We start from the raw sequence: 12,452 nt of genomic DNA on the forward strand, positions 1-12,452 counted from the left end.
GAGAAGGAAGTGAAGCATGATCTCTTGTTCCTTGATCGAATCCTGGAATATCATCTTCATGTGGAACGCTTGTTCCACGGGATTTGAGAAGACCATAGTTGTCAAACTTTGACATCTACAAAACGGGAGAAAACGAATTCAAGTTAGTTGATTGATTGAGTCCTTAGTAAATCACCCAAATGAGATACTAAGGCTAGGACCCAACACAATATTCTACAACTCGGGAGAGGGATGCCGTAACCCTAATTGCAGAATATTTGAAGGTAAGTGAATGACGATTCACTAATTTCCACCACGAAAAACGAAAAAGAAATTTAAGTTTTAAATCTATGAAAACTCCTAGATCCTTTGAGATTCATTGAACTTTCAATGGCATGTTTAAATCTCGATATGCCCCTCTTGTTTGTGACTGGGATGCCGAGGATCACAAAGCGGGTGTGAATAACCATGCAAACTTACATGGTGCACTCACATGTTACAGTCACCTATTCGATGTGCCGGTAAACCACACACGCTCCACCGAACTATGACAAACATTGAGTCACCCTTTGCTACCTTTGCTTAGACCCATTTAGTGTGCCGGTTAACCACACACGCTCCACTAACGTCTTCGCAAGGGCACAAAGTGTAATTTCATGGAATTGCATCAATTCACTTTTGCCTAAGTAACTAAGATTGGGAATTTTGAAAACATTTAGTTACTTTTATATTTCATTATACTTATAATGGAAGGTTTTTGTCCTATCTTACCCGTTCGGCTAACGACCCTCCACTAGTCAAGAGTGCGGTGGGTAAGAGTGGATACCCATTCAATCGCCATTTTATAGGCAATTTCCTTAAACACCCCTTATAGATTAGCTTCGTGAATGAGGCCTACTAACGGTAAGACTGACTTTTACTCATACATATATATAATGTTAGACTTTTAATGTTATATATATATAGTATAGGGTGTATTTTAACACTTTTAAAATACTATGTGGTCTAGTCAGACTTGGACTCGTCAAGTCACCTTGGACTCGGCGAGTTCAGCCATGGACTCGGCGAGTCCAGCCTCCAGAATGCAAAAAATCGAATTTTTTTCAGTTACAACAAGCATCAATACAATAGAAATCAATCAAGGCTCTGATACCACTGATGGGTTTTGGTCATAAGACATCCTATGTGCTCATACAAACCCTAAAGCTTGGATCTAGGTTTCTCTATTGTACATGCTATGATTCCAAGACTATAAACCCTAATTCTAGCATATGGAAATCAGAATTCACATGTAAATAGGTTTAAGAACATACCTTGATTGTTATATAGCAATAACAATCTAATTCCTCCTTGAATTGACCTTGGAAAGCTGAGAGTCACAAGTGTCACTCCTCTAATGGCTTACAAACACCAAGAGAAAATGGAGAAGGTATAAAGAGAGAGGAGGGAGGTTAGAATTCGTCCTTAGGACCTCTTGGGAAGGGTTGGTCGAATTCCTATGCCTTAGGGGGTTTATATAGGTGTAAAGATTAGGGTTTCAGTCCTTATCCTTATCTAGTTGCTTATCCACCAAGCAACCATAAGATAAGTCCTAGAAATCCTTATCCTAGTCGAATTCTAAGAGATTTACACCTCAAATTCGTTCACCATATATATAAGATAATCCTTACCTTATTTTGTAACTATCACATAATTACAATTCAGCCCCTCTAGTTTAATTAATTACACTTGATCACAAAATTAATTCTTAATTAATTATTGACCAATATTAATTAAACAAATGTGATTTCTCCTTTAATATATTATTCTTATAACATATTAATAAATCATAATAACCTCTCTTTCTTTATTTATTTCTCCAATCAAGTTGCTTTGGTGAAGGCAACCCAAAAGGACCATGCACCATCGGGTCAAGTACATACCAAAATAGTTATGGACTTAGACACTAATCCAACAGTTTGACCTAAGGGTATTTTAGGTAATTTGAGTGGTATTTGAGATTGGTCATTATTTGGTGTTTAGGTGACCAGTTAAGATATCATTCGGAGCTGTGTTTTGTCAGATACCTTTTTCAGATTGAGTGATGAGTTTTCCTCACTGCACTCATCTGTCGAAGGCACCAATGTCGGCCCACTAGATTATTTATCTACATTATAGGATGATGTTATGCTATTGTGTGATTGAGTAGTAGATTTGCATGATTATCTGTATTTGTTGGCTCTATGTATCTGTTTGTTTGTTAAATATGTCGACATATTGTGGTTGGGTTGAGGCGGTCCTACTTTGTGTTGAAGTCCAAGACACCCGGGGCGGTCCAGATAGGTTGTAGGCCCTGTGAGGCGGTCCAGTCAGGCCAAAGATCCGTAGAACAGTCCAAATAGGCTGTAGGCCCTGCAAGGCAGTCCAGTCAGGCTGAAGTCTCATATTTTCATGCTTTGTTTGTTTTGTAGCGTGTTGGTACTTTAGGGAACTCACTTAGATTTTGCTTGCAGTTTTAGTTTATTGTTTCAGGTACTTCTGAGGATCGGGGGAAAGTGAAGGCGTGATCGTGCATATCTTCCTGTTTTATGTTACTGGGTCTTGAGAGAACTCTTATTTTGAATAATACTTTTGAAACAATGACTCTTTCTTTAAACAATAATTTTTAATGGTTGATTCTAATTTTTTTAAATTACTATGATTTTATTGGGGTGTTTCAAGAAGTTTATGAAACAAGTTCTCTCACTTTCGCTAAATGTCCCATTCCTCAAGTCCATAGCTAAACTTCCAAAGTTTGCAAAAGATGTTATAACTAATAGGGGGAGTTGTAAAACGAATCAACCATAGTGCTTAATAAGTTATGTTCAACCGCAATCATTAATGGATTGCCAATCAAGATGGGAGATCCAAGCCAACTTTGTCGTGTGAATGTGGCAACTCCACTTTATAAATGGTTTAGCTGATTCGGGGGTAAGCATCAACTTTATGCCATATTCTTTCTATAAAAAGCATGAATTACCAAATCTCCAACACACAAGGATGATAATTCGGATGGCGAATCACTCGATCACTTACCCACGAGGAATCATTGAATACTTGCTAGTGAAGATGGGAAAGTTTGTACTTTGGTTGACATTCTGGTTCTCGACATGAAGGAAGATGAAGACCTTCCCATAATTTTGGGAAGACTATTTTTGAGTACCGCAAGAGCTCTTTTTGATATCCACGACTCAAAACTCACACTTTGTGTAGAAGATGAAGCAATCACTTTCTAAATGAGTCCAAACGTGAGTCATTAAAAGCCAAAAGATGAAGTGTCAAAGATGGATGATATAGAAGAAGACCTTAGTGAGCTAGAGGAAATTGAAAAGATGATGGAAGAAGAGTTGAAGGTTTGGGGGAAGCCCCATGGTGAAAAATTCAAATGTTCGAAACCAAGAGCTTCAATTGCCATGACATTTGAGGTAATCGCTTTTAATACACCTACAGGTCAAGTGGAAGAAGAAGTTGATGAAGTAGAAGATGACTTATATGAAGAAGTTGAGATAATCGATGAAGACATGGGTGAAGGAGTAGAGGAGCCTATAATGGTCAAGATGGAGTTAGACAAGGAAGGTCCTGAAGAAATTACCAAGAAGAATGTAAAGACGAAAAAGCAAGGTAAAGGGGTGAAGCGCAAGCATGAAGAAAATGCCAATAACAAAAAGAATTATAATCCAAATAAGGAATACATTAGAAGGGTTCAAGTGCATAAGCATAAGTGGAAATAGAAAAAGGAGAAGAGGGAGATCCCACTCCCAAACACAACAACATAGAGTGGGAAGGAGTCCGACTCACGACTCCTAAAAAAAGAAGCGCTTTCTAGGAGGCAACTCGGTTTTTTTTTGAGTTTGCATTTTCTTTTCCTTTTGATTTCTTTTTAAATTTTTAGTATTTATGTTAGTTTAACCAAATGGTCATGTGTTTCTCTAGTCTTTTAATATTATTTTGTAGTGTTAAGAAAACAAATACATGAAGCAGTAAAGGAGCATAATGGATGAAGTAGCCGTGCAATTTGTGAAGATTATACTTGAAGACCGTGATTTTGAATAAGTGTGGGGTTCCCAGTTGACGAAGAAGAAAATAATTTTGAAGAATTTTATAGAAAGAAAAATCAGGAATGGTCCTAAGCATTACGAAGAGTCGATGCATTACTGGGGATCTCAAAAGATGCTCTGAGAAGACACCACGACGTGGCCATCATCACCACGTTGTGACATTTTCTTTTATCGTGACTACATACGACCAAGCACCACAACATGGAATCACTTGACCACGCCATGGCGATTTCAAAATTCACAACCATTACGACCTAAAACTCGTCACCACGTCGTGGCATTACTATACCACGCCGTGGCAGAGGTTCAACACACTTTTTAAAGAATGGTTCTTTGATTTATATCGATCCGACACATTTGCATTCAAGAGAAGAGCCCAGAAGTACTGTTTCCAGCCATTATACGAGAAGTCCAAGCTTTACCACACAAGTTTTAGAATTCGATCTCACCACTACTACCCAATGGGAGTCTGTTCCAATTCGTTTTTAATTATATGTTCTTTGATTATTTTAGTATGCAATTGGTACATTACATCATTTAAGTGCAGGGTAGGGGGTTGAATTTAGGAATACAAGTATTTTGATTAAAAAAATTGAAAAAATGACTATGATTTAAAAAAATTATTAGAAAGATCTGAAAGAATAATCTAAAATTGAACCTAGCTAAAGAAAAATTATAATGTTAAGATCCAGGTTGCTAGTGTTGTGTGAGACGATCCGATGAGAGTTTCAATGTTTATTTGAGCCAATATATGTTATAGTGTGTTTTTGGCTTCCCTATCCTAGTGAAAGCATGGAACAAAAATACGATCTTGCTTAGTTTGAGGGTCATAATATGTTTACCATCGTGTACCAGAAATTTATCCAAGAGTGCTTATGTAGTCATTTCACATTAGACTAATACCTCTACCAATAAGGGTTGAAGTTAAGTTCTCTTGTTTAAGCATATGTATTTTTAGGATTTTTTAGTTTTGAGTGAAAAAAGTGAGAAAAGAATATATATATATATATATATATATATATATATATATATATATATATATATATATATATATATATATATATATATATATATATATAGAAAAAGAAGAAAAAAAGTTGCAAAAGTTTGGGGGAATAAAAGTCTACAAAGCTATGACGATCAAAAAATATCATGAAGAAATGCTCCAAATTATCGAAGACTCAAGAATAAGACGAAATTTGCCAAGTTACTATTGTATTTTTCTTTATATGTTATTTTCCATATGTGTGCTTGGGGGTTTAACCAAAAATTACCTTAAAGTTAATAAAGATTTTTGAGGACATATTCGAAGGGATGCATAAAATGAGTGTTGTTCAAAAGAAGTTGGGAAGTTTTTATGAAATTGTGAGTATTTAGTATTGGGGAAGTTCTTAGGAAAAATTAGACACGAATACATGCATTACGGTCTTGGAATAATAGAGATGGTCAAAATTGATTGTTTTGTGTGATGTTAGTAGATAAAGTCTTTATAAGATAATAATAAAATTAGTTTTGCTTGAGGGCAATCAAAAGTCAAGTGTGGGGTATTTTGATATGTGTATATTTAACTATGTATTTAATGCATATTTATAATGATTTTAGCTACAATTATGTTTATTTTGGAACAAGATATGTTTATTATGTTTGAAATATGTTTTGTAGCAACGAATACTTGCTTGATATGAAAAAGAAGCATACGAGGAGCTGGAATCAAGAAACAGAAACTGAAACAAAAGAAGAAAAGAGGACTGAAGACCACGTCGTGGTGATCTACAACACGACATGGTGATGGGAAGATTCACGACCAATTAGATGACGTGGAGAATAAGGGATTTCGATGATGACCATGGTGTGGTGGTTTGGCAATTATAAAATCCCGAACATTAGGTCGAATGGAGAGGCGTACAATCGGTTTTCTTAAGAGAATTACGACCAAAAACCTTTAGAAACCCAAAAGAAGATCGAAAATAAAGAGGATCTCAAGGATTTTTTTTTTTGTTTTTTGTTTTCCTTTGGATCATTGTTAACAGGTGAATAGTAGTTAATTAAAAGATACTTTATTAAATAGAGAAACACGGTCCTTTGAAGTTTGAATATGTTTATCTTCCAGTATACATATACCGTCCGTTGAATATGTATATATATTTTTTAATCACACGTTGATCTTGACAAAAGATTATACCCTTTAAACAAAATATATAATCTTTTAAACTGTATTTCTTATTTTTCATTAGTACAGTTTTGGTTGATATATAATCTTAATTTATGATTTATTTATGCATTTTACTCGGAGTTTGATCAATTCGTTAGTTTTTTTCGCACATATATAGTAATGTATTTTAGAATAAAAAGTCTTTAACTAATAATCAAATGTATAAATCAGTTGTCAATATAAAAGAATCAATAAACATATGTGTATCCTAGCTAATAATAAATACTCTAAAAAAGATATTTCCTTTTTGTAATAAAATGAATTAAAAAAGGTTACGTTCTTATCTTAGCTAAATACACAGAATAATAACTTAGACCGATTTTGAACTTATAAAATTTCATGTATATTGTCACTATAGGTTAGATGATCTGTTAGATGAATAAATATCATAATAATTTTTTGTAAAGAATATATATATATATATATATATATATATATATATATATATATAAAAGAGGTTTAAATACATTATACAACTATATAATATACTAATTTTTTTAGAAGATGATATAATAATGTAAAGTTAATACTTGTTTTTTCAAACGTGGTGCTAGAAGTTTGTGACAAATATACATACAGCTGGCAACTAATAATATACTTTATATGGCTATCATTCCATTTCAAAGCACATATATATTGCACAATCTGCTTACTTCTAATCATTCAGTTATTCCCTCACAACAAAACCACTTTGATTTTTCATTTTGATCGTAACAAAAACAGTGAGAATTTAGATTCAAATTCATCTGAAATGTCTAGCAGATGTTTGTTCGTTTTTACCGAAGAATCGAACGTTGAAGAAGAAGAGTTCCAATAGAGAGATCAAGGATTAAGATTTTTATATACAGCGACTTTGTTTATTTCACCTGATTCTAACGAGATTCATTGTTTGCACAAAGTATCAAACCCCCCTTGCTTCTACTACTGGTAATTAACTTCGTTTGTTTCCATAGAATTATAGATTTTGAATTTTGATTACTGAAATACTGGTTAATATGATTTGTTTAGTTTGTTTGGATCGAGTTGTTGATTATGAGATTCTATGCTGATAGTTTTGTTACTTGTTCGTTTCAGATATGTCTACTACAGTTATGAGCGATGTGATGATTATACCTCCGACGGATTCTCAAACGACGGAAGTAGAGTTTGCTACGTGTGATTGCTGCGGATTGACGGAGGAGTGTACGCCGGCGTATATAGAGAGGATCCGGGAGAGGTATGACGGTAAATGGATCTGCGGATTGTGTGGAGAGGCGGTGAAAGATGAAATAATGAGGAGTGAAAGGCTGATGATCAGCACCGAAGAGGCTATGTTTCGTCATATGAACTTTTGCAGGATGTCATCGTCGTCAGATCCGCCACCGAATCCGGCGGTTCATTTGATCACTGCTATGAGACAGATTCTCCGGCGCAGTTTGGAGTCGCCAAGATCATTAAGGTCTGCGCCAAGTAGTCCATTGAGGCACACCGGTAGCATCCGACTCAGTCGATCATCAAGTTGTATTACAGATCTTGCACTTGAATCTTCGTCGTATACAGACCTGCAAGAAATTGGGAAATGATAAAAAGGTAAGAACTAAAAGATAAATGAATGCAAATGAAGAGTATATAAGTTTGATTTATATTGTTGCCTTGAGTGATTGAAAAAAATACATGCTTAATTTAGTTGAGAGATCTGAATTGTTTTTTTTTTTTAGTAGCATATATACATGGAAATATATTTGTTGATTGTTATACAACAAACTCCAGTTTTGTTTGTTCTAATTTTTGGAATGTGTAGATGCACCTGTACACAATAAATATATGTGTTTTTGTCCACCATTGCAGAACTTTTTTCAGACAATCAATAAAAATGATATTGGTTTGAATTTGGTTACATGTTTAAATGATAAACGCTATTAGTTACATATTATATTCTTGAAATTGTATTTATCACATGCTATTTTCTAAATTAATTAAGTGGTTACTTTCTATCAAATTAGTTTCAACTTAGGGCTCTTGTCAATTTATCACATGCTATTTTCTAAATTAATTAAGTGGTTACTTTCTATCAAATTAGTTTCAACTTAGGGCTCTTGTCCTCATTTGTATTAGTTAAATTGACAAAACAAAACAAAAAAAAAAAAAAAAAAAAAAAAAAAAAAAAAAAAAAAGTAAAATAGTGTAATTTTTCTGTTTTTGCTCATGTAAAGTTGTAAATATGTAATTTAGCTAAAATGAAACATGTTAAATTTCAAATAAAATAAAAATTATATGTAAGAAACATAAAAGTAATTAATTATATTAAAGGGATCTGGCCCAACGGGCTTCAAATCCATCAGCATAGGTTTTGTTCTATGCCCTCATGTTTCATCTAAGACATGAACATTTAAATGTTATTAGATTTGTTATTTAAAAACCAATCCTTTTCTTTTTAATAAAAGAATAATTTTTTTAATATGTATCGTCATATTAGGCCTCATAATTAATGTATATTTTGTTTTTCTGTTGTCATATGTCATTTTATTATGTCTTCTAATTAATATGTTTTACTTGTCAATCTATTGATTCTCCATTTTAAATTTTAAATTTTCCCACTCTATTTACATTAAATTAATAAATTAGATTAAAAATTAAAATAAAAATAACATAGATTATAAAATGATATAATTTTACATATTTATTTAAATCAATGATTATAATTTTATATAACTAAATTTTTTTTCTTAATTAATAATTTATTTAAAATAAATGGTTAATAATTTTGAGTTTTTACTATTAAAGTTTAATTAATTTTATAATTGTGGTGGCACGAATTATAAACTAGTTAACTGTATAAAAACCTCCATGGCGGCGAAGAAGTTCATATAGTAATTGGTATCTCACTAGATATTTCATTGTTTTTTGATGCATTGTTGGGTTAGATGGAGTCATATTGTAATATAAATAGTAATACTTGATGTCATTATAAACGTGCTTTTTTTATTTTATCTGTTGTATTCATATTTGTTATTTTCTTATTTTGATGGTTGATAACTTTTTTTTTCTATGTTTAACACGATAATGTTGTATTTCTGATCATAACACAAATCGAGCTAAGTGAGTTTATTTACTAATAAACTAAGGGTAAACTTCCCAATTGAAGATCGATTGTCGTGAAGATCAGTTAAGGGCAATCAAAATTTCTCTTAGTGGTAGTGATTTTAATGACTTTTTTTTGTTAAATTGCCATGACGAAATTAATCAAGAAAATGTAATTTAAGAATTGTAATTTGGAAAACCAAAGAAATTATAATATCATGAAGAACAAAACGTGGCCTTTTGTAGGTTGTAGGTGCAATACCTCCAAATTTGTAATATATTTTTCTTTTCTGTAAATGATATCTTATTTTTCGGAGAATAAATACATATTACAAAAGCAAGTGAGCTGGACTGACATCCTTATTCTAATAAAAGAATAGTTTTAATCTCCTTTTGATATGTGTCATCATATTAAGCCTCATAATTAATGTAGATTTTATTCTTCTTATGTCATGTGTCATCCTATTATACCTCCTAATTAATGTATGTCACTTATCAACTTACTAATTTTTAATTTCAAATTTTAAAATTTAAATTTCCCACTCTAATTACATTAAACTAATAACACTAGAATAAAAATTAAAATAAAATTAATATAAACTATAAGGTGATAGAATTTCATATATTTATTTAAATTAATGATTAAATTTTATATAACTAAAAAAATATCAGTTAATTAATAATTTATTTAAAATAATTGATTAATTATTTTGAGTTTTCACTATTAAAATTTAATTAATTTTATAACCGTGATTTCCACGGGTTTTAAACTAATGATTTATATACAAAACATGTCTATAAAAATATTAACAATAATAGTACCATAGTCACCCTTAAGCCAAAAGTTGGGTTTGCCTTTTACTTATATGAGCGATAATACTTTCAAGGGCAATATTGCACGAGAAGGGAGTTGTAGTCGATCGTGGATCACTCGGATGCTCCCTTCTAGTGTTCAAGTTGCTCGAAAAATGTGAGTACATTTAGCTATTGTGGAAGCTTAATTTGCCATTTGATTTTTTTTTTAAATCTATCTGACAATGTAACACCTGTTTAGATTGTTATCACTTGAGTTTTCGACATGTATTGGGTTGATTTTTATATATACAAGAGCTTGGAAAGTATTGTAATATGAGAATGAGAGCTCACTTACATGGATTTCTTAAAAAAAAAAAGTTAAATAGAGTAAAAATCCTAAAAGTTAAATCATTCCTAATCAACATCATTTTATCATTAAAAAAGTAATAAACACCAAATACGCCAATGAACATAATTTTAGCATTAAAAAAGCACTAAACACCAAACATCATTTTAGCATTAAAAAAGCAATAAGCACCAAAGAGTTTGATTTTTTTTTAATGTTAAAAACAGTATAGTAGGTTGAAGATAAATTACGTTTTAAACAAAAAAACATGCCAATTTAATGTTAAAACGGTGTAATTGGTTGGAAAACCTTATAACATGTGCCCACAAAATTATATAGTTAATTGCATCAACAAAACTTTCAACAAGCTTTCTTAAAAATTACATTTTACGTTTATTTTTCAAGATTTAACAAGACGCCCCCTATAACCCGAGTCACCATGGACATTCCCTCCTTCACAAAATCGACATGTTTGATATATTTTGATACACCAAGAGTTGGGTGTTACTGTAACAGCCCGGATTTCCAGGTATTTTATTGTTTTGTTTTTTTGGTGTTTTGAGAGGGGACTCGGCGAGTTGGAGCTCAGACTCGCCGAGTAGGGTCGCGATTCTGGACGCGGGATTCGTCTGGACTCGGCGAGTCCAGGATATGGACTCGGCGAGTCCACGTTGTTTAATGAAACCCTAATTTCTCGGGTTTGGGACCTATTTAAAGGGCCTTATGGCCGTCATTTGCACCCAACAGTCCATAGAGAGAAACCCTAGAGTGCTTTAGCGATTTGAGAGAGAAAGGAAGCATTTCTTGTCATTTGTGTGTTGTTTAGCAAAGAAGAGGAAGGCTTTAGCCAAGAGGAGGCAAAGGGGACTGCTATTCGGTGGATTTGAAGCTTAGCCCTTCAATCTAAAGGTATGATTTCGGCTCATCTCCTGTTTTGTGAAGTATAATTGATTTTAGGGTTTCTTGTGACCTTGTTGAGTTGATTGGACGGTCAAATAGTCCCTTGCTAGTGATGAGACTTCGGATCTGGATCCATAGAGGTCCAGAGAGCCTCATTCATCAAGCTTTATATAGAACAATGGAGGTTATGACATTGAGTAGTGAGATTTGTTGATGATTCTTCATATATGGTCATATAGAGGTTGTTTATGCACAAAGTCTGGAGCTTTACGTGGTGAATCATTCTAGGAAGGCTAGATCTATGAATTGTTGGAATAGATCTGACCTTAGAAGCAAGTTTGAGTGATTGCATGGCATGGACTCGCCGAGTCCGATGAGCAGACTCGGCGAGTAGCTTGAAGATTGCCTTGGACCGACCAGTGAGTGGTCCAATCGAGTCATGGATTGACCCAGTGAGTCAGGGCGAGTTAGAGAGGGTTGTCAAGTGGTCTGAGTCGAGCTGGGACTCGCCGAGTCGTTCTTGAGACTCGGCGAGTTGAGTCGGGGTGGCCCCGCGATTCTTCCAGGTGGAACCCGTCGAGTCAGGGGGAGTACTCGACGTGTAAGAAGGGAATCCTAGAGAGTTGGTGAAAACGTCTAGACTCGCCGAGTTGCCCTCGTGCACTCGCTGAGTCCGGTCAAAGTTGACCGTTGACCGTTGACCAGAGTTGACCTGTGTTGACTTCTTAGGGATAGTCAACCTTAGAGATAAAAAGTGTTAATTAGAGACATATGATGTTATAGGAGGATTATAGCTCGGAGGATCGGGCACGAGGGATTCAGGATTTGTGAGTCATCGAGATCCGCGAGGTGAGTCTTCTCACTATACTTTACCTTGAGTAGGTAATCAGAGTTATGTGTTAGTGTATGTATGTTATGTGTATGTTATGTGTTGTACTGCATTATTTCTATGTGATTTATGCTGTGCATGATTACAGAGTGGAACCGGAAGGTTCTTAGAGTTAGAACCTGAGGGTTCACAGAGTTGGGTGCACGGACCCATAGAGTTATAGCCTCGAGTGGCTAATATGTGTTTATGTGGTAT

At 33.8% G+C, this 12,452-nt stretch overlaps 1 protein-coding gene across 1 annotated transcript; it reads left to right on the plus strand.

Annotated features, from left to right (window-relative positions):
* Positions 1–6,911: 6,911 nt before the first annotated feature.
* LOC111882131 (uncharacterized) lies at positions 6,912–8,135 on the plus strand. Its single transcript, XM_023878497.2, has 2 exons — positions 6,912–7,194; positions 7,342–8,135. The coding sequence occupies exon 2, from the start codon at positions 7,344–7,346 to the stop codon at positions 7,827–7,829; it is 486 nt and encodes a 161-aa protein (XP_023734265.1). The 5' UTR covers positions 6,912–7,194; positions 7,342–7,343; the 3' UTR covers positions 7,830–8,135.
* The last annotated feature ends 4,317 nt before the right edge of the window (positions 8,136–12,452 follow it).

Source organism: Lactuca sativa, chromosome 1 (assembly GCF_002870075.4).
Source record: "Lactuca sativa cultivar Salinas chromosome 1, Lsat_Salinas_v11, whole genome shotgun sequence".
Classification (NCBI taxonomy): domain Eukaryota; kingdom Viridiplantae; phylum Streptophyta; class Magnoliopsida; order Asterales; family Asteraceae; genus Lactuca; species Lactuca sativa.